Source organism: Podarcis liolepis, assembly GCF_965112155.1.
Source record: "Podarcis liolepis genome assembly, chromosome: 14".
NCBI classification, from domain to species: domain Eukaryota; kingdom Metazoa; phylum Chordata; class Lepidosauria; order Squamata; family Lacertidae; genus Podarcis; species Podarcis liolepis.
In genome coordinates this window covers 19,220,350-19,241,087 of record NC_139569.1, presented here as the reverse complement: position 1 = coordinate 19,241,087, position 20,738 = coordinate 19,220,350, and the positions used below count along the sequence as shown (strand labels likewise).

The following is a 20,738-nucleotide window of genomic DNA, read 5'->3' as shown; positions in this document are numbered from 1 at the left end:
GGGTGGGGGACCCCACACTTTTTAATGGACTCCCAACTCCTGGTACTTGATGGGCTCAGCATTCAATAAGTTAAAGGCCTAAACTATGCCCCCCCCCCATTCTAAGCAGCAATTCTCATTCTCTAGATGTCAATACCAACTCTAGGCTGCCTCTGTTTTTTTGCTTTGTTTTTTTGTCTTGCTACCCAATTAATCAATAGCCATTTTAGGCTCATATAATGAGGAGGGAATTGTACATTTCCTTACCTAGAGTCTGTGGCTGCTCAGGGCCCAGTAAATTGAGCTGCCTTCTCGCTTCCTTTTTCACAAGCCTGTGCTGTTTGTCGATCTCAAGGCAGGCTGTGGGGTCAGACGCAACAGTGCAAATCTGCAGGGGAGATGGGAGAGAGAGAGAGAGCAATGCACATAACATGAGCCACCATTGCAGGGAGACAGATAAACGCTGGTAGAAGGAGTCAAAACAGCTTGCCCACAACTCTGCTAGAAATCCATGCATTATCTGCCGGCCTGCAAAAGCCACAGGAGTGATGAGAGGGTTCTTTGTCCCTGATTTCCTTGGGGTTTGATCCTGCACTGCCTGGCAAAGCACCTGCCCAGCACTCCATAAAATTCACCTGTCAATATATATTGGGATTCCATATTATTTGTTACTGCAGTACATAATAAAAAGTTGATTTCAATCTTAACGCCAACCTTGCACTGTTTGCCTTTTTAAGGCTACACGAGCACACACTGAATAACATGCATCTATTTATCACATTTTTGAGAGACAAGGGGGGCGTTGGGGGACAGCAAAACCAATCCAGGCATTGAAAGGAAGAACTATGTGACCCAGTACAAATGCAGGATAATAGGCACTCATGACAGTCAACCCAAACGGCACCCAGACATCAACCCTGGCCAATGGCCATGCTTCTGGGACTAACTTGGTCTTTTTTAATTATTATTCCAAGTAAAGAAACAGATCAAAGCACTAGAGAAGCCTGAAAAACTGTTTGATCAGGGACAGTGGAGGGAGAGAATAATGACTGTGTAAACCACGGGCAATGATAATTTTACACCATACCTCCTGGTGTCTGAGCTGTTGTCTTGTTGCACAACCTAAATTTCATACTCCATTATCTGTGCATGTGCATGCTATGAAATCTGTTGGCTTCCAGCAAAGAAAGAAGAAATCTACACGGCACATACATGGCCAGTGAATTTCATTAACGGTGTATATTTCTGGGTCTTTGGCCCATTGCTGAAAGCCTCTAAGGGAGGTTCACACAAACACCCTCTTGCGTTGAAAGATGTGGAACAGACACAAGCGGGTTGTGGGTTTGTGCTGCCTGGCCATACCCTCGCCATGCCTGCATTACTGGGTATTTTGGCTGCCATGTGTCTAGAGCTGTGAACGCGTAAGAGCTTCTCCATATCCTGGGGGATCCTGGGACAGTCAGGGTCCCGCCATCATGAGTGGAAGGGTACAGAGCTGCCTCCTGCTAAGGAAGACCATTGGTCCATCGAGCACAGTGTCGTCTGCCCTGAATGGCAGTGGATCTCCAGGATTCCAGACGGGATTCATTCCCACCCCTACCTAGAAATCCCAAACCTACATGAAATGCAGACACTCTGCCACTGAGCTATGGCCCTCACTTTTGTGCGTACATCTATAAACACAGAGGGTCGCTTCACGTGGTTGCTGCATGCCACCCAGAATGCACCTCAACGTCGGGGCAGAGCAGGTTGGCACAGCCCTACAACACACACACAAACATCCACACACTTTCAGTGCCCGAGAGGGTTTGTCTGAAAACTCCCTGCCTGCAGAATCCATGGTAATAACTCAGACTTTGTCAACCTAGTGCAATCCAGATGTTGTGGAGAGCACCAGGTTGGCAAAGCTTGGAGTGGATGGTAACCTTCGGTTAGCTGTGTTTGGAAGGCATGTTTGGATGAGGCCGTGGGAATGGAAAAGATAACAGATGCAAAAGGAGGTAAAAGAGAAATCAGATCGGCGAGAGCTCTAGCTACCAAGGATGAACATCAGGAATGAGGAGGGTCCTACCTCCTTTCCCTCCAGAGATGGGGCCCCAGCCCCACACAGCCCTTCTGGAAAGAACAGCTCCACATCCCGCACAGCAACCCAATACGAAGTGGAGCCTAAGAGAGAGAAATACAAAGAGATGATTCTATCAGCCCATGAATTAAACATTGTCTCTGTTCCTGCTCCTCTCTCGGGATGATTGATGGCACACAGATTCCTGGAGAAATTGCTTTAAAGGGCAGCTGTTATACACTGTAACAGCAAACATTTAAACCTATTACGCCGAGAACAGTTTCATTGTCTCCTTGCTATTTTGACTTCACTCTATTGTGACTCGGCTTGTTCTCCACACCAACACAATGTCACCGTTTTCTTCCTCTTTGCAGCCAAGAAATAAAGTGTTGGAAAACTCAGAGCAGGGCATCGAGCGAAGCTGCTGCAGGTACCTGGCGGGGGGCTGCCTGCTGAATGCGGCAGAGTTATCAGGAAATGAAATCATTTTGGCGCCTCAGTCCAACATAATAACACTATCTTTAGTTCTTTTTCTCCCTGTGTAAATAGAAAGGCCTGGATATATATATATATATTCATGCCAGTAACATTGGAATGAAACTCAGGAGGGATAAGGCAAACAACACCCTCTTTATATGTCCCCAGGGTCTGAAGGCTTCCCTACACATCCAGGGAAAGTATATGTGGTAGTATACACGTGCTGGCACTTTGAAATGCAGGTGGGAAGATGGCTTACTTGAGGACTGTTCCACATGGGAATTTCCCTACCTGCAGAAAGCTAGCATGTCAGGGAGAAAGGCTAGCCCAGTTTTCTCCCTGATGTACTAGCTTTTTCCATGTGGAGGGATAGTATAATCACCATCATTATCATGGTGAAGGGCCATGGCTTACAGGGAGAGCTCCTTGGAGGTAAGGTAAGCTATAAATATAACAACTAACTACAGCAACACTCTTCCTTTTGGAGCTCAAGGTGGTGGCGTACATTGCTTCCTCCAATTTATCTACCGAAACAGCCCTGTGAGGCTAGTTAGGTCGAGAGACAGTGACTGATTCGAGGTCAACCTGTGTGCTCCATGGCTAGAGAGGAATTTGAACCCTGGTCCCCAAGGTCCTAACCAGGCACCCTGACTACTATACCACACTGCCTCTCTCCAACTTCTTCTCTGTGAACATGGAGACTGAGCAGGAAAAGCCACCCTTTAATCTGACCCACTTCCACGGCTGACAATGCACAAGCTTCTGTCTCTGAAGAGCACAGCTCTAGGCAGAAATGGTGTGCCTGAATGAAAGCTCTGTGGAGCTGAAAATGGGAGCTGTCACCCTTAGTAGCAGGACTCCGCAGAGGCCGTGTGTCCCTTAGCAACAGATCTGGGTGAGGAGGAGCCTTGCCATCTCTGCCCGGAGAACTGTTCCACAGAAATAGGCTTCCACCTTGCTTTTTGGGAGGTGGGGTTGCTGTTTACCAAAGGGAGATGATTCTAAGCTGTGCCTGTAATATGAGACCACATCACTCTGACACCCACCATGTCAGGAGCCATGTTGGACAGCACTTGCTTCTAAACCCTATGCATACTTACTCTGGAATAAGCCCCAATTAATTCAATGAGACTTACTTCGGAGTAGGGATGTCAGATGATTCCCACCAAAATGGGAAATTGCCAAAGTTTGTTTAAGTATCCCACGTCTGGAGCAGAAATGAATCTAGTGAATACAGTGGGTATTTGCTGTTTGTTTTAGTCCACAAATGACACCCAGTTGATTACTTGTTCCCATTTGAATTATATTTCCTTGGCGCTTAAAATATAAGTGAAATAACATAATGATAACACAATTAATTGTATAAAATTCTGCCACAGCAGACAGTGAGACAAATTATGTGGGTTTTGTCAGAAGCTGAACTGCAGCAGAAGGGAAACAGCGCTGCATGTGATAAACACAGGTTGGAACAGAAACCAATTCCTTCTTACATCTAAATAGCTAGAATCTTCCCATGAAAAACTACTTATTTGAAGTGAGAACCTTCTGAGCAATCCTAAACAGACAGGCTCACCATAAAACCCATTATGGATTAAGCTGTGGCCGTATTGAGCTCTCCAAAAGAACTGATTAGCTGCTTGAGCCTCCTTGGGGTCTTCAGGGCCTAGCAAGTCCAGGAGCTTCTTCACTGCATTTTGTCGCTGAAGGCAGAGGACCAAGGATGAACCTGAAGTTAGGTAGCTGGAGTGAGCCTCCAAGGCAGCAGGGTCCTGGGCAGAAAAGAAAAGAGAAGCTGATAGAAGCTTTGCCTCCTGGACAGAAATAGGGACCGCTAAGCTAAGCAAACGTGCAATAGCTAGCTAAAGCCTAGCACACAGTTCCTTGGCAGCGAGTGACGGGAAAGAAGGGAGGTTTAGAAAAAGGAGAATATTTTATACCCAGTTAGACATAAGGAGGGGGGCTGTTGAGTCAATCAAGTAATGGGATAGGCAAATCTCTCAATTTCAGTTTCTCTCACGTCTTCCTTTTTCCAATCTCAGATTCGGTTCTTTGCAATTTCCACATCTGTTTGCATTTTTTAAAAAAAAAACAACAACAACAAGGCTTCTCATGAAGCTTCTTCAGAATTTTGTGCAAATTTCTCCCATTACCTGTGTATGCAACTTTACTGATAACAGCAGGATGCAAACTCTTGCTTCCATACTGGCGCTTTCTCCTCAGCTTGCATTGTCTCAGGGCTGCTGACCCACACAGCAACCTGGCCATAACATGCAAAGCAGGCAGATTTAATAAGGTATGCTCTTTCTTTCTGGTGCCACATCTTCCATGCGCAGCCAGCCAATGGCAAGTCCCACAAGCCAGTGTCATACTCTGCCTGCCAAGAAGCTTGAACCAATGTGCTTTGGCAATTTCCTGCTTTGTCAAGAGCTAACAAGAGAGCTGCCTCTACATCCTAGAGTCAGTTCCCACCTGGTCAGTCTACCTGCTCAGCTGCAATGAGCACAGGGCAGACAAAATAGAGTTGTCCTTCACACGGTGCATAGTTAAATGATGGAATTCACTTCCGCAAAAGGCAGTGATGGCTACAGGCTACAGGTTCTGTCTCTGGCACCTTCAGTGGGAAAAGGCCCAGGTAGCAGGTGAATCTGTAATGAAGGGATGTCGAGGAGAGCAGTGAAGGTAAAAGGAGTGGCTCTTTCCAACAGGAAGAGGCTCTATTCAGATAGGGATTCTGGCCACATCCACAGCATCCACTCATACCACTTAAACAGTCATGGCTTCCCCCCAAAAAACCCTGGGAATTGTAGTTAAGGGTGCTGAGACTTGTTAGAAGACTTCTCGCATTGACGATCCCCTACACACTTAGCAAACTATTTATTTGGGATAAGCTGTGACTGTTGAAGTGGTGTAAGAGTACTTTAAATGTATGGTGTAATCTCTGCTTAGGCAACAATAAGCCTTCCACACCCCTGGCTTGTTCTGACTCTTGGCTTGACCAGGATTGAACAGTGCTATCATGTCAATGACAGCTGATGTCCCCCAATTCTGAGATCTAGACAAGCCACACACCCCTGGCTCTGCTGAACTTTCTCTATCCCTTGACTCTGCCCATAGGCATTTCTTCCCCTGTGATGAAACCAATGTTCAACCCTCATTTCTGACCCACCAGTGTCCCCAACTCTTAGCAAGTCAGCCCCATTGGCAAGCAGTGCTTTTCCTCTATAGAATATGAATCTTAAGATTTCAATCAGTTTGAGAAACTCAAATGCTTCATAAATGATTCAGCATCAGCATCATACATTCTTGTAAAACTAGATCTCTAATTTAGTGGTTTGGGACTTACAGAGAGCTGTACATAAAGATTAAAGATACATACAGATTAAAGACTCCCTAAGAAGATGCAAGAGCCTTGGCTTGAGCGGGGAGATACTCCAATGTGAACGACGCCATAAAGTCTTTACATGCATAAATGTTTTAGGTGGTGTGACGATATCGAAAAAGAAACTGAGGAAGAGATGTTGCAATTCTTGGGAGGCTGAACGAATTTGAGGGCCACAGCTTATTGCATTACATTACATTAAGATTTGTATACTCCAACCTTCTCTCATAGCCTAGGAACATACAAAAGTGCCTTATGCTAAGTCAGATGCTCTACTGCTGAGCTGTGGCCCTTTCCCCAAAACATAGGAAGCTGCCTTCTATTGAGTCAGACTATTGACACACCTAGCTCAATACTGTCTGCACTGACTGGCAGTGGCTCACCAGGATTTCAGAAAGGGGATGATCTCAGCCCTACCTTGAGATGGGAGGGATTGAACCTGGGACCTTCTGAATAATCTACAACCACAGCCTTTCCCCACTAGAAAGTTTCGTTCTCAACCTAGGGAACCTACAATACTGAATCAGACTGTTGGTCTCTCTAGCTCAACAGGGTCTGCACTGCCTGGCAGACTCTCCCAGTTCTACCTGGGGAGGCTGGTGATCCAACCTCGATTTTTCAGCTTGCAAGGCAGGTGGGATACAGCCCTTCACTGTATTGAGTCAGACCATTGGCCTGTTTGGATCATTATTGTTTGGACTGATGGGCAGTAGGTCTCTAGGGTTTCAGGCAGGGGACATTCCCAGCCCTAGCTGGAGATGCTAGGGATCAAAGCAGATACTCTACCACTGAGCTATATGAAGAATATAAAAGATCTCTGTTGGATGACTGTGATAACCTGCTTCCTCATGATTCATAGCCGATTGCTGATGATAAAGAAAACCGAACCATTTTAAAAATTCTACTTATTGATAGCTTGCATGAGTCACTTTTTCACCATATGTTACATAAGTGCTCAAAGTGGCCTAACAGTAAACCTGAAAATAATCTTTGCATTAGAACATGAGGTCTCCAACCAGATGTCTGTGGGAAGCCCAAAAGCAGGACTTAGGTGCAGCACCTCTTGAGTGAGGCATAAATGGCACATTTAGCCATTGTGGCTGATGATCATTGGTTAGATTTATCCTCCTTGAATTTGTTAAATATCCTCTTTTAAAGCCATCAGGTTGATGTCCTCCACTGCCTCTTGTGGGAGCAAATTCCATAGTTTAAATATGCATTATGTGAAGAAGTACTTACTTTTGTCTCTCCGAAATCTTCCAACATTCAGTTTCCTTGGATGTCCCTGAATTTTAGCGTTCAGAGAGGAGAAAAGCTTTTCTCTTCCCATTTTCTCCACGCCTTGCATAATTAATACACCTCTATTATGTCCCCTCTTACTCACCTTATAGTATAATTTCAAAATTATATTGAAGAATCCTAGGCACCAGTATCATCATATATATTTTTAGCATCCAGTTCTACCATAAACTTTTTAAAAAGTTGCTAGATATCAGCAAAGACTCATGCTAGTCTTACTCAGAGTAGACCCATTGAAGTTAAGGGGCTTTGTCCATTAATTTCTGTGAGTCTGCTCTGAGTAGGATTTAGTTGGAAACAACCTGTTGTATTTTTGGAGTAAGGTGCCTTACTGATATTTTATCCATGTTATTTCTTTCCCAGAGTTAATGCGGGAAATTGCAACATATTAAGAGGCAGAAGGGAGAAAGAGCTGCTATGTATGAAGAAATAAAATAGGATCTGAAGAAGGGTAAGGCAGCTCCATACACTTATAGTGTAGGCCTTTGCAACGCAAATCTACATTTTATAAAGCTGTGACTCAGATTTATAAGAACTTTAGGGTGACTTTTCAAAATTAAGCATTGCTATTGATCTGCACAGAGAAGTATTTCGATGGTTAATATGATTAGATAGCCACAGCAATGCATTAGATCATGCACCGGGTGTCCAAAGGCCAGGAGGAGTGACTCAGAATGTCTATATTGATGATGAAGATAGAAAAAGAATAATGATCGGCTCAGATTGCTGCAGATCACAAGACAAATGACTGCAAATGAAACTCAGTGTCAGTGTGTGGTGTTGACTGGGCTCCTTCTGAGGCCCATGGGCTGGTGGGGGGGGGTGCCCTAACATGAGGAACCAGAGAGATCCTGTTTCTGCTCCGCACAAACATCTAAGCATTCCCTTGGATCATGAAAATCTCAGGCAAGTGCAGCTGCAGTGGGACAGCTGGCAGCCTCTCCTACTGGGAACTGGGAGATTGTGTCACCCCACTGGGACAGTCTTCAACATCTCAGTGGGAGTGCTATCCAGTGGCTTTTAGAAAAAGCAGTTTAAAGGAGATGGTTCACCGTTTAAAGGGGGTCATCTGAGAACATCTTGCCTGAAAGACCCCAAGAACCTGGGGCCAACTCTGGGAACTCTGGCAATCTAAGTGCAGTCATACTCTCAGGAAGAAAAGCTGTGTTGCTTTCAAGGGGAGAGCAAGTGAGCAGAACACACTGATGACCTGTTGACCAAGTAGTCATCCCAATTGGCATGCACAGGGAGGCTGTACAAAATCAGCTGTTTGCTGAGTGTTCGTGCTGATTTACTTGTATGGAGGTTACATAGCACCACATCAAATAATTGTCATTCCGCAGTTTCCATACATTTCCTCCTCACTTTTCTTACTGCAAAAAGTCCGGACTTTTTGGGAAGCAAATTTGTTCCTCAAGGACACTGAGCTCGCTGTAATTGAATGACCTGAATTCGCTGCCTTTGAGCTCAAAACGCATCCCAAAAACAGTAGCAGTCTAGAAGCACCCAAAGAAAATTGGAAGAAGAAGAAAGCAGACAATCAAACACAAAAGGGAGATGGAGGCAAAGAGAGAGAGAAGGAAAAATGCAATAATAATAAAATGAAAAGTAGGTTCCATGCTGTAGGTTGATATTAAAAGCTAGGTCTGAGACCTGAAAAGACTAGCATTGTAAATGACATACAGAACTGTCAGTTATGCCCAGTTCATCCACCTCTCGTGTTCTGTAGTCTCTCTACTCTTGACAAATTCATGGAGGAGAAGGCTAGCCATGGCTACTAACCTGATGGTTGATGCCTCTGAATGCCAGTTGCTAAAAACTGCAGGAGGGGAGAACATTATTGCAGTCAGGTCCTGCTTATAGTTTCTCATGGGCCCCTGGTTGGACTAGATGGGCCACTGGCCTGACCCACCAGGCTCTTCTTATGTTATGCCAATGGCTCATCCAGCCCAGCACCCTGGGTTTTCTCACAGTGCCCAGTCAGATGTATTGCTCTTATGTTGATGCCCTTTGGTCTTTTATTCCAACAAACCTGCTTAGCTTCAGACGAGAGGAGTGCCTTGACATCTTTTGGGGTGAGGTCTATGTGTTTCATTCCAACCAGGCTGAATTTCTCTAGATCCAGTTTCCGGAGGATCCTTGCTAGGTTACGGGTCCATGTGCCTGGTTTGAGCAGCAGCACAGTGCAGAGGATTTGGGCTCCTGTATAAAAGATCAACAAAAGGAGGATGTAAAGGTATTGCACTATGGAGCATTGTAATCAGCAGAACAATGGCCTAGCTCTCCCAGGGGCGGGGGAGAGGCAGTAAACCAGTGTGTTGATTCTAACAAGCTGTGTGCTGACTGCGGGTGGCAGCAGGTCACAGAATGGAAATTTCCACCGTAGAAAACTTTGCCCCCACCACACCACGTGCTTCTCCAAAGATTACCCCTAGGGAATGCAGACTCCAACAGGCATGTGGGGGGGGGGTCCTCATCCCTGATTTAGTTCTTTCCAAATCTGGCTCTTCACACTGATTCACAACCTTGATTTTTTAAAAATAAAACCTGCTATGTTTTTTGGGGGAAGCCTTTACAGTCTTTCTAGCAAATGTGAGTCATATGCCTCGATAGACGTGGAATTTAATATTTCACGATTGCCTTCAAAAACTTATATATTTTTTAGATTTCTTGTAGGCAGCATATGATCTAGTCATAACATTCATTCAGACTAGTGAGAATACTCCGTGCTGGAAAATGATGTCATTTGTCAGTGTCTCTTCTAAACTTGCTCCTCGAGGTTTGTAACTTCCTTCCCTTGAGTGTCTTGGATTGCTTTTAGCAATCTTCTCCATTCTTTACAAGATTTATTTAGAGCTAAAGTAGCAGTTTGCCAGCACACTTTGCCAGATCACAAGGGGGCTTTTCCAAAGGAGTTTTCACAAAAGCTCCCACCCTCGTCTTCATCACGTTTTGCCACCTGTCCATAGTTTGGCAATGTGATAGGAGTTTTATGGTCTTAGATATATGGTAATGTTCATAACCACACATACATAGGTCAGCACAGGAAGACCAACCTGGAACCATTTTGATTCCTAAACTGACCAAATGTTTTCTCTGCAAGGTCAAACTGGAAAAGTCTCCTCATTGTCTCTTTCCTCACAAATCCTGTCTTAAGGACACATTTAAGATATGAATAGGGTGTGAGCCTGTGACCTGGCCCAAGAAATAAGTATTTTACCACTACAAAAGAATGTCCAGGCTCCCCAGGAAATCCAATCAAGTAACTTGCCAGACAGGAGATAAACTGCGACAGGAGAAAAACAACATGCAAATGTTCTGTTTTAGACCGCCTTTACTGGGATGTATCTGAGGGGTGGTCTTAGGTTACACCCCTTCTGTGATCTATGCATAATGTTTCTTGGGGTGGTCTTGATCTAGAGGATGGGAATTTCAAAAGTCTTTATAAGCCCTTGCACAGCATTTTTGTGGGTCCTCCTCCTCTCCTGCGTGTGGGGAGAGCACCCTGTTGCAACAGATCAATAAAGATCAAGCTTACTAGCTGCTTTGCTTCTCAATATTCTCTGGTTGGCCTCTGTTATTTTCTCCTACCAATAGGGAACCTATGTAAGGACTCTATATGGGCTCTTGGATACCCCATAAGGGAAAAGGGCATATTTTTATTTACAACAGCAACAGAGATCATTAAGCTCTGCTTGGCTTTTGATCAATGCAGAGTGAGGAAAGCATGCCCTCACTCTGCACTGGCCTCAGGATTACTCAACACAGCCAGTGTGATGAGGATGTCAAAAGTAAAATCACAAAGAGAGCAATGCCTTTTCCTCTCACTGTGGCATCTCATGGGTAAAAACCCCAGGTTTTGAAAAAGGCAGCAGCAGAAGTGTGATCACTGCTATGGTTAAGTGGTCAAACACTTTGCTCTTGTTTACAATTCTGCAGCAAATCAACAGCTTGCAAAAAGGACAGCGATTTATTTATTTTTTGCAAGGTGGAGGGATTGCTCATTCCTAGTAGACTATTTTTAAAAGCTTTTCTCTAAGTTTCTTTGCTCAATGTTATGCTATATTATTCTAAAGGAACTGAAACTCTGCTCCCTAATACGAATGCATGAAAGCAGATGGGCATTTGCAACAGAAATGGGGTGTATAATTGTTCCCCCTGCCAGCCATTTCTTTCCTGCAACCCCTTACCCAGACTGTTTTTCCTTCAGCCAGGCTTCCTACCAGTCCCAGAGCCCAGCTGGAGGAAACTGGGCAAGGAGCAGCCTCCTCCTGCTTCTCTGAAAATCACCCCTGCTCAGTATCTGTATTGTATTTGAAACTGTTTTTATAGATGTAATTGTTTTAACTCTTCTCCTAGATGCAATTGTTTTAGACACCCTTTTATGATACTGTGAAATCGCTTCCAGCTGCTTTGCAGGAATAGAGTCATAAATGAAACAATATAACATAGCATAATAAACTAATCTTAGATTGCAAACACAGGGTTGGAAATCTTGAATTTGCTGCATTGTGACTAATTCTGGCTGGCGAAAAATCTCCAGTTCTGTCTTTTTCTCCATTAATATATTGACTAGCATTTTAGGGCTTAAAAACAAAAACCCCACAATGATCAATGCTTTATCTTTATTGATCAGTAGGCTGTCCCATATAAGAAACCCATTTTTAATTCTGAGACATGCACTGGTGGCTGGTGCCCATTTGGGCTGGTGGGACAGTAGGCCAGGAGCCCAACCGTAGGGGGAACCAGAGTCAATGACAGACAGAATCCATACCCGCCAACATTTATCCAATGAAAATAGGGACGTCCCATTCCATAATGCTAATTCTACTATTTATACCCCACACATCTTACTGGGTTGCCCCAGCCACTCTGGGCAGCTTCCAACATATATAAAAACATTATAAAACATTAAACGTTACTAAAACTTCCCTATACAAGATTGCCTTCAGACAGCTTGGGAATTAAATAATTCCATACACTCCAACATTTCTCCAATGAAAATAGGGACATCCAAAGGAAAAGTGGGACATTCTGGGAACAAATCAGAAACAAGGACAGCTTCTTTAAATCAGGGACGTCCCTGGAAAATAGGGACACTTGGAGGGTCTCAGAATAAACTCCTGCTCCTCCGCTGAGTTTTATGAGGAGGGCATTAATGCCAGGGTCAGAGCCAAGGCTGGTTGCAAGGAAGAAGGCAGGCAGATGGTGGCTGGCTCAGGGCAGACTGAGGTTGGTGAGAAAGTGCCCTATTTACCCAAGCACTGGAGATGTGTGCTTGGCTGCAAATAAGCAGAGCAGCCAAATAAGTAAATTCCAGGATGGCAAGCGTGGTGTATGTTCTCTTCTCCAAAGAAGTAAATTCAGGCAAAGGAAAACATTCTAAGACAGCGTGCAAGGTGCCTCTCCTCTGGCCTTATTTAAGTCCATTTAAGTTCAGTGTTTTTAATGATGGGGCCCCCTTTGTACAGAATTTGACAGATCCACCTTTCCCCCAAGAAAGCAGCAGGGCCTGCTTAGCCTTGGCATCCTTACCAACTTGCATGGAGTGGAAGAGCAATTCTGCATGGCTTGTGTGAGTCTCTCCTGCTGCATAAGAAAAGTGAAAGGACTTTAGTGCACAAGAGCAACAACAGAAAGGGTTCTCGTCATGGAGTTGTACAGTGGCAGGCCTTGCCGACAGAGCTGAGGCGAATCTCTGTTCAGAACTTTTTCGGGACTTGAAAGTGGGGATTCCAGGGATGAGCAAAGGGTTTCATAAAACTGCCTCCCTGCCTGACCACCTTGTTTCCGGGGGGGGGGGGGGGGAGTCAGCGATCTTGGAACCCATGACTTCCTGGTAGCAACTTCCCAAAATAAATTTATGTGATGTGTTAACGAAGTGGATGCAAGGTCAAGTCTTACCTTCAGACTGGGGGTGCTGTGGAGGAGGTGGCAAGTACTTCAGGGCAGGTCGACATTTGGGATCTGGAAAAGGATGGAGATGGGCATTTTGTGAGGAAGCAGAAAAAGACAAAACATCCACAGTGGCTTTTTGGCAAAGAGAACAGTAGCCAAAGGCTTATCCAAACAACAAATGCAAAAACCTCTGAGAGATGCTTGTTCTTCTAAAGAAAGGTCTCCTGCAGGATGGCAAAAAAGCATTTGGTACAGTGGTAACAAGTGCCAATTGGAACAGAGAGGATGTAAAGCGGGAGGCCACCAGCAGGTGGAGCCAACTCATTCTACTTTTGCCCCTATCCTTCTCCCTGCCATGAAGCCTGTGGGAAAAGACTCTTGGTTTATCAAATGCTTAGAAAAATTTAGGCAATGCAAGGTCACCTTCTCAAATGGCAGGTTAAAAATGGAGAAGTGTAAGAGCAGAGTGTCTTGCATTAATTAGCAGAAAGGGTACCATTGGGTTTTTCTGACACCAAAAGAAGCTTCAGCCAAGCCATGGTCCAGATCAGCTCCATTGGTGAAGGGAAAGAATGAAAATACTCTACCCACCGCCTACAAAATCCTTCTCAGTGAAGAAGAGCGCTGCCTGCCTGAAGGCCGTCTCTGGGGTTGATGACATCACTCTCAGAAGAGAGCAGGAGCCAGAGCTCACTTTGCTGTTGTGCGGATTTAGTGTTTTCAGGATTTCAGCAAGGACCACAAAGGCACCAATCCTCCGCAGCACACAGACGAGGGCAGGGCTGCTCATAAGCGCATCAATACTTGTTTGCCAGTGTTTGTCTCCCACTTCGAAGGGTGTGGTTTCCTTAGCCTGTATCCGAGTGAGGTGAGGCAACCACTTCAGAGTGAGAAGCTCAAATGGCAGGTCCAAGTCTTTCAACACTGCCGAGAGAGACATGGCCAGCATGAATTACTGTTTTGCCCCCTTGCGGAATAGTCCCTCCCCTGGTATCCAATCGCAGTACAGTGGTGCCTCGCAAGACGAAAATAATTCGTTCCGCGAGTCTTTTCGTCTTGCGATGTTTTTCGTCTTGCGAAGCACGGTCCGTCGCAACTGCGCCTCTTCAAGCGGCTTTAAAAAAAAAGCGCAAGACGTTTTCGTCTTGTGAAGCAAGCCCATAGGGAAATTCGTCTAGCGAAGCAACGCAAAAACGGAAAACCCTCTCGTCTAGCAAGTTTTTCGTCTTGCGAGGCATTTGTCTTGCCGGGCACCACTGTATGACTTTCCAATCTTAACTTCAGTTCTCAACCTTTGCACATCAGTTTGCAATTTTTTAAAAAATGTGTTCGTGAAACTTCATCAGGATTTCTGGGTGAATTTCTCCTAAAATTCGCATGTGTATGCAGTTTTGCCAAATATACACATTTTTGCAAAGCAATTTCCCTAAATAGAATGCATTTAAATGTCAGTTTCACCAACTTTTATGCATAATATATACAGTATCTGCAATCTGAGTTTGAATCCTTCATCCAGTGAGAGCCAAGCCAACTGGGGAACAGTAAAGGAGGTCTACTGTGCTCATGCCCTGTATTTCTATAGACGCCTGGCTTGCCATTGGCTGAAACATGATGCTGTGCTAGATAGGTCTTTGGTTTGGTCCAGCAGGGCTATTTTGATGTTTACCCTAATTATGTGTAAAACACAATGCATACATCAATATTAGGGTGGGAAAATATATCAATTTCATTGACTCCACATTTTTTGCTAATTATTATTATTTAATTCCTCATGAAAATTCACCAGCACTGTATTGTGAATTTCTCCTAATGCACACCTTTTCCCCATGCAATTTGGCTAAATATACACTTTTGCAAAGCAATTTCCCCCGAATACAGTGCATTTTTGTGCACGTTACTTGGCCGGACAACTACATTGCGAAATTCAAAGAAGTGTGACTTCTAAAGAAGTGCTGTATTTTGGTTCACATATTGCTTTTGGAAAGTGCAAATTAGATAGGTTCACCTTTAAAATGAACTGATTGGAATTTCTGCCCTGTTGCTAATCACAGTGCATATAGGGTTTCTGCATCAAGGCTATGTTCTCTATCACACAGGCTCTAAGCTGGGAATGACCTGGAGTCTGAGCAGGCTGCTTCCTGCAGCCTAGTGCAAGGATTTGGTGAAGGACGCTGCCTGCGCTTTTCATGGCTTCCTTTCCAGTGAAGGTCAACAGGACCACTTGTTCCATTTCAGGCTCAGAGGCATACATCCGACTGTGCAAAACCTCCAGGGGAATGTTCGAGGGATCTGGCACAACACTAAAATTGCCACCTGCAAAAGAAAAGTGGGGGGGGGGACTTTTTTTACTGCAGAGGAAACCTATAGCTCCATTGCTGTAGAACAGATGTGGGGAAACATTTGCCCCCCCAGATGTTGCTGCACTACAACTCCCATCATCCCTGGCCATGCTTTCTACACCTGCTGCAGAAAGAAGTCGCTGTAGAAATATGCTTCAGTTTCCATTTGGGAGTCTGCTCCAGGCGCTCCCATCTTTGAAGGTTAAGCTATCCCAGCCAGGGGCGTAGCTAGCTGCTCTGGCACCCGGTGCAGTGGGGGCGGAGCAAGCCGCCCATGGGGGCACCGCAGCAATCCACACATGGGGGCGCCATGGCGAGCTGCCCACAGAGTCCACCTGGTGGACACAAGCCCCACACTGCCGTTTTGGGCAGCGTAGGGCCCCAAGCCACCGCGTCACTTCCAGGAGAGACGTGCGGCTCAGGTGTGCTGCAGGCCAGGCCCCGTGGTAAGTGCTGCCCACCGCAGTGTGCCATTTTGTCACCCTTTCAGGGATGACACCTGGGGCAGCCCGCGGCCCCCTTCCTATGCCCCTGATTCCAACTATGGAATAGCCTTCCTCATATATACTCAGCATCTACTCTGAATTATTTTAGGGGGCAGGGGAAACCCACTTCTATTTACTAAAGCCTTGTCAGGTTTTCATCATGGCTGATAGTAGTGCTAGCTTTTATTACAATGCAATTTCTCTTGTCATTCATAGCCTGAAAGGAAACCGAGATTATAAGTGAATGTGCACACAGCCTTCTTTCTTTTTGTGATCAGGTGGACCAACCACTAAGGAGACCACATAGTGTTATGTCTAAAGCTTGGAGTGAGGCTTATTTTGCCCAAACCAACTAAGGTTGCTAAACCAACAACAAAACCTGGTTTATGATGGGCTGTTATGCGTGAACATGGTCACTGGTAGGGTTCAAACATAATGTGAAGCCATGGATTCTTTGCCACTAGCTCCATCTTCAGATTCCTAATACTTTACAGATTATGTCTGTGCTGTGACGCACCCAGTTCCTGCAGCAAACTGTCGGTATAAGGAACTGCATGAAAACACAGACTGGGTTCTGGTTCAGCATGGGAGTGCAAATTGCTTTGAATGTCCTCCAAGAAACCTTTCTCTGCCAGTGCACTCATAAGCCCTAGGTTAAAACAAACAAATGAAACAGAAACAAATGATAAAGAAAGAGATGGTTGAGTCTGCTTATGGTACAATCTAATAGCAATGTCATTATGTATGATATTCCTGGCTCATATTTCCAATTGCCCATTCCAGAAACTTCATAGTACAGTAAGTGTATTTGGAAGCCATAGCAATCTTCTGCTGGTGAGACACCACAGAGGCTGATGGAAAAGATGGCCTGGCCATTACTTTTATGAGGCAGGGTTTCAGCAACCTGCCAATCAGAGTTCTGGTTTGAATATGATGTCTTTTTGGCCAAGGATGAGTCCTATGAGTTACTACTGAGTTTGTATACATGATTCTTTAAAAAATGCAATTATACATATGTGTGCATACATACACTAATGGATAGAAGAAGAAGAAGAAGAAGAGTTTGGATTTGATATCCCGCCTTTCACTCCCTTTAAGGAGTCTCAAAGCGGCTAACATTCTCCTTTCCCTTCCTCCCCCACAACAAACACTCTGTGAGGTGAGTGGGGCTGAGAGACTTCAAAGAAGTGTGACTGGCCCAAGGTCACCCAGCAGCTGCATGTGGAGGAGTGGAGACACGAACCCGGTTCCCCAGATTACGAGACTACCACTCTTAACCACTACACCACACTGGCTAAATACTGTCTTCTGCAAGGCAAAGAAGAAACCTGCTGGATCAGATCTAATCTAGGTCCCATCTGCACTGTGCATTTAAAGCAGTATCATACCACTTGAAAGAGTCATTGCCTCCCCCAAAGGAATTGTAGTTTGTAAAGGGTCCCAACAAGGAGACACCCCTCGAAGAACTACAATTCCCAGAGTTCCCTATGAAGAAGAATTGACTGGTAACCCAATTGTCACTACAGTCGTACCCTGGAAGTTGAATGGAATCTGTTCCAGAAGTTTGTTCAACTTCCAAAATGTTTGGAAACCAAAGCACAGCTTCTGGATTGGCTGCAGAGAGCTCCTGCAGCCGATCAGAAGCCCCATCAGATGTTCGGCTTCCAAAAATAGCTTGCAAACTGGAACAGTCACTTCCAGGTTTGCGGCGTTCAGGAGCCAAAACGTTCAAGAACTAAACTGTTCAAAAACCAAGGTACGACTGTATATTACTCCACCCCATTCATTTAAATCCAAAGGAAAGGCAACGCAAACTGAGTGCGCGCGCGATGTAATCAATTACATATCATTTGTGGACTGAAAGCAACAACAGCAGCAGATACTGATCGTATTCACTGGATTGATTTCCATTCTGGACATGGGACGAATAAGTGAGCATTGACAATTTCCACTCCTTTCTCTGTTTTCCTTGCAATTATCATGCATCCCTTGTATGTACGCTAAGCCTGCAGGACAACTGGAGGGACCACACTTTCCCACCTCTTGTGCTCGTGCTTTTCTTTACCTTTGAGCAATGCAGGGACATGATGGCTGGCATTTTCCTTTCTCAACAACAAAGCCAGGCAATGCACACGTGTTTGGCTGGGTAGTTTATCCTCCAAGAAACTCCTCTCTGGTATATATGAAGCCTCACTAGGACAAAATACAGTTACCTGAAATGACACAAGCCAGCAATTTTGCGATCTAAATGGCAAGGCAACCAATTTATGAAAAAGTGCTAAGTGTCAGAATGTTCCACTGGGCACTCGCCATCTGAGCAAAATCCTCCCACACACAAGAATTTCAGCAGTTCTGCAGCCTCCTGGAAATGAACTCAAAATACGCCACTAATGTATTATCTTCGGAAAACTTAAATTGAACACTGATCATTAATGGGCTAATTTTAGGGCTTGCTACATTAGTCAATCATTGCAGAGGTTGAGGTGACTCTGCCATTGCAATACCACAATATGCTCATGACTCTGTGCTGGTTTCACAATGATATTAGGCCTAGTCTGCAAAAATGGGTAAAAACTGTTCATGGGTTGTACCACTTCAGACTGCAAGCAGCTGACTGCATGGCTGGTTTTCCACAACCCACCCCACATTCCCTCAAGATCTCCTTACATAGAAAAAAGACCCCCTTGCACACCAGAACTAGAAACTTTCCCCCAATACATTAAGTTTTCTGTGTGCAGATGCTCTATCACTGAGCTATGGCTCTTCGCCAGAAGATGTATTTCTTTCTTTATATGACGATATATACTCTTCTAGTTCTTACACATCGCTCAGAACAGCTAACAAGATTTGAAATCCATTATAAAATACAGTAATGTTCTAAAAATAACATTATAAAAAATCGAGCCACCACAGTGTAATAAAAACAGAGATAGGCGCAGGAGATTTTAAAAAGCATCGGATAATTACATGCCCCCAAAACCTGCCTCAACACCCACGAGCATCTGGTTGGCCATTGCGAGAACAGGATGCTGGACTAGATGGAAAATGGGTCGGATCTAGCAGGGATCTTCTCATGCCCTTAAATATGCTGCCCTTTTCCCCAGATGGGAAATCCATAAAATCACTGGGCCCCTGACAACCAAGTTTCCCCACCGCCACCACCACCTATGGCTTTTCAATACTTGCAGGATGCTCCACTGTTGGCCTGTGTCTCCCAGGCCAATGGGCTTGAGGACATTTATTACCCTTGAATTTTCATCCAGACAGCTCCTCAAACATTTCTTGTGGTTCAGGCAATGATTCAGCGCGGTGATTCATCATCGCATTTACGTCGGTGTGTCAGGAAGCTGCCGCTTGATGATGCAAGGTTGTATGATGTGCCCAAGTGTTCGTCTTGTTGCCTTTTCATCCCACGGGAAATTTTAAATGTCTGCAAGCTTGTCATCAACAATATGGGATCTCCTTGGAAAAGCAACGTCCTTTTTGTGCCAATTTCAGGGGCTGATTTCAGTTTGAGAAGACGTCTTGCTGTCCCAAGTGGATCCTTAAGCAGAGTCTGCGGCCCTCCAGCTGTTGGAACTAGAATTCCCATCATCCTTGACTACAGCCCATGCTTGGTGGTGCTGATGGGAGCTGAAGTTTGGCAATGTCAGGAGAGCCACAGGTCCCCCAACTCTGCCTTAGAAGTTGTGACCCTATGATCCTGTATCCATTAAGGGTTGGAATCTAGTAGAAGAGGCTGCAGAACCTTCCAAACCAGTTGCTTTGCAAAGGCAATGGCTTTAGCTGGTTTCAGGTTCAATTCCTGGCATCTCTAGGTAGGGCTGAGAGAGATCCTGGCCTGAAACCCTGGAAAGCTGCTACTAGTTAATGTAGACAGTACTGAGTGAAATGGGCTTTGTATAAGGCAGCATGTTCCTATCTTTTCATTCATCAACGCATGAAGCTCAAGTGTGCTACATGGCCAGTGTGTCCACACCCTGCATGTGCAACAGAGTGCATATATTGTGAGTTTGGATTTCAATTTGATATCCCGCTTTATCACTACCCCAAGGAGTCTCAAAGCGGCTAACATTCTCCTTCCCTTCCTCCCCCACAACAAGCACTCTGTGAGGTGAGTGGGGCTGAGAGATTTCAGAGAAGTGTGACTAGCCCAAGGTCACCCAGCAACTGCATGTGGAGGAGCAGGGAATCGAACCCGGTTCACCAGATTACGAGTCCACTGCTCTTAACCACTACACCACACTGGCTCACCACACTTGTGGGAGCTTTGTAATAAGGACAGAATAAAAAACCAGAAGAAAACTATTTCCCATGCCTTAAAAGCAGAGATGGGGAACCTGTGGCCCTCTGGATGTTGCTGGACTCCTGTTCCCATCATCCCTGACCACTGACCATGCTGGCTGGGGCTGATGGGATTTGGAGTCCCCAAAATCTGGGCTGCCACAGGTTCCTCATTCTTGCCTTAGAGGGAATAACCCACTTTTTGCAACTATGTTAGGAAATTGGATGTACACACAGATCCTGCTATCACAATGCTCAATACACAGGTCCCGGTATTGCCACACAAATAGCACATTCAGATGTGCAAGCAGCTACTTCCTCGCTTGTTTGCGCTCTGCTAGTAGCAGCAGCCATTTTCAGGCAGAAACCATGGAGGGAGGGAAGGTGAGAGATCAGACAAATCATTTTCCCCCCTTTGTCTCTTCCTTGGTGCTTGGCTGCAGCCATTTCAGGAAGATACCATGGAGGGAGGTGAGCTTCACTGCCGGAGATCAGAAATGTTCCCATAGGAAATAATGGAAATCGTCCACTCATTA

General features: G+C 45.1%; 1 protein-coding gene across 5 annotated transcripts in view; it reads right to left on the bottom strand.

The window, feature by feature from the left end:
* DNAAF8 (dynein axonemal assembly factor 8) overlaps window positions 1-20,738 on the bottom strand; it is a 97,725-nt gene that overhangs the window by 16,598 nt on the left and 60,389 nt on the right. For 4 of the 5 annotated variants that reach the window (XM_083473604.1, XM_083473602.1, XM_083473606.1 and 1 more), the window contains 10 exons: window positions 17,984-18,131; window positions 16,436-16,567; window positions 15,210-15,407; window positions 13,686-14,018; window positions 13,101-13,163; window positions 12,732-12,785; window positions 9,229-9,398; window positions 4,092-4,287; window positions 2,051-2,145; window positions 247-367 (listed from right to left, as the gene is read on the bottom strand). In XM_083473604.1, coding sequence (XP_083329730.1) covers window positions 247-367; window positions 2,051-2,145; window positions 4,092-4,287; window positions 9,229-9,398; window positions 12,732-12,785; window positions 13,101-13,163; window positions 13,686-14,018; window positions 15,210-15,407; window positions 16,436-16,567; window positions 17,984-18,131 — 1,510 coding nt within the window. The remainder of the gene's footprint in view (window positions 1-246; window positions 368-2,050; window positions 2,146-4,091; window positions 4,288-9,228; window positions 9,399-12,731; window positions 12,786-13,100; window positions 13,164-13,685; window positions 14,019-15,209; window positions 15,408-16,435; window positions 16,568-17,983; window positions 18,132-20,738) is intronic. The other variant, XM_083473605.1, reaches the window with a different exon arrangement.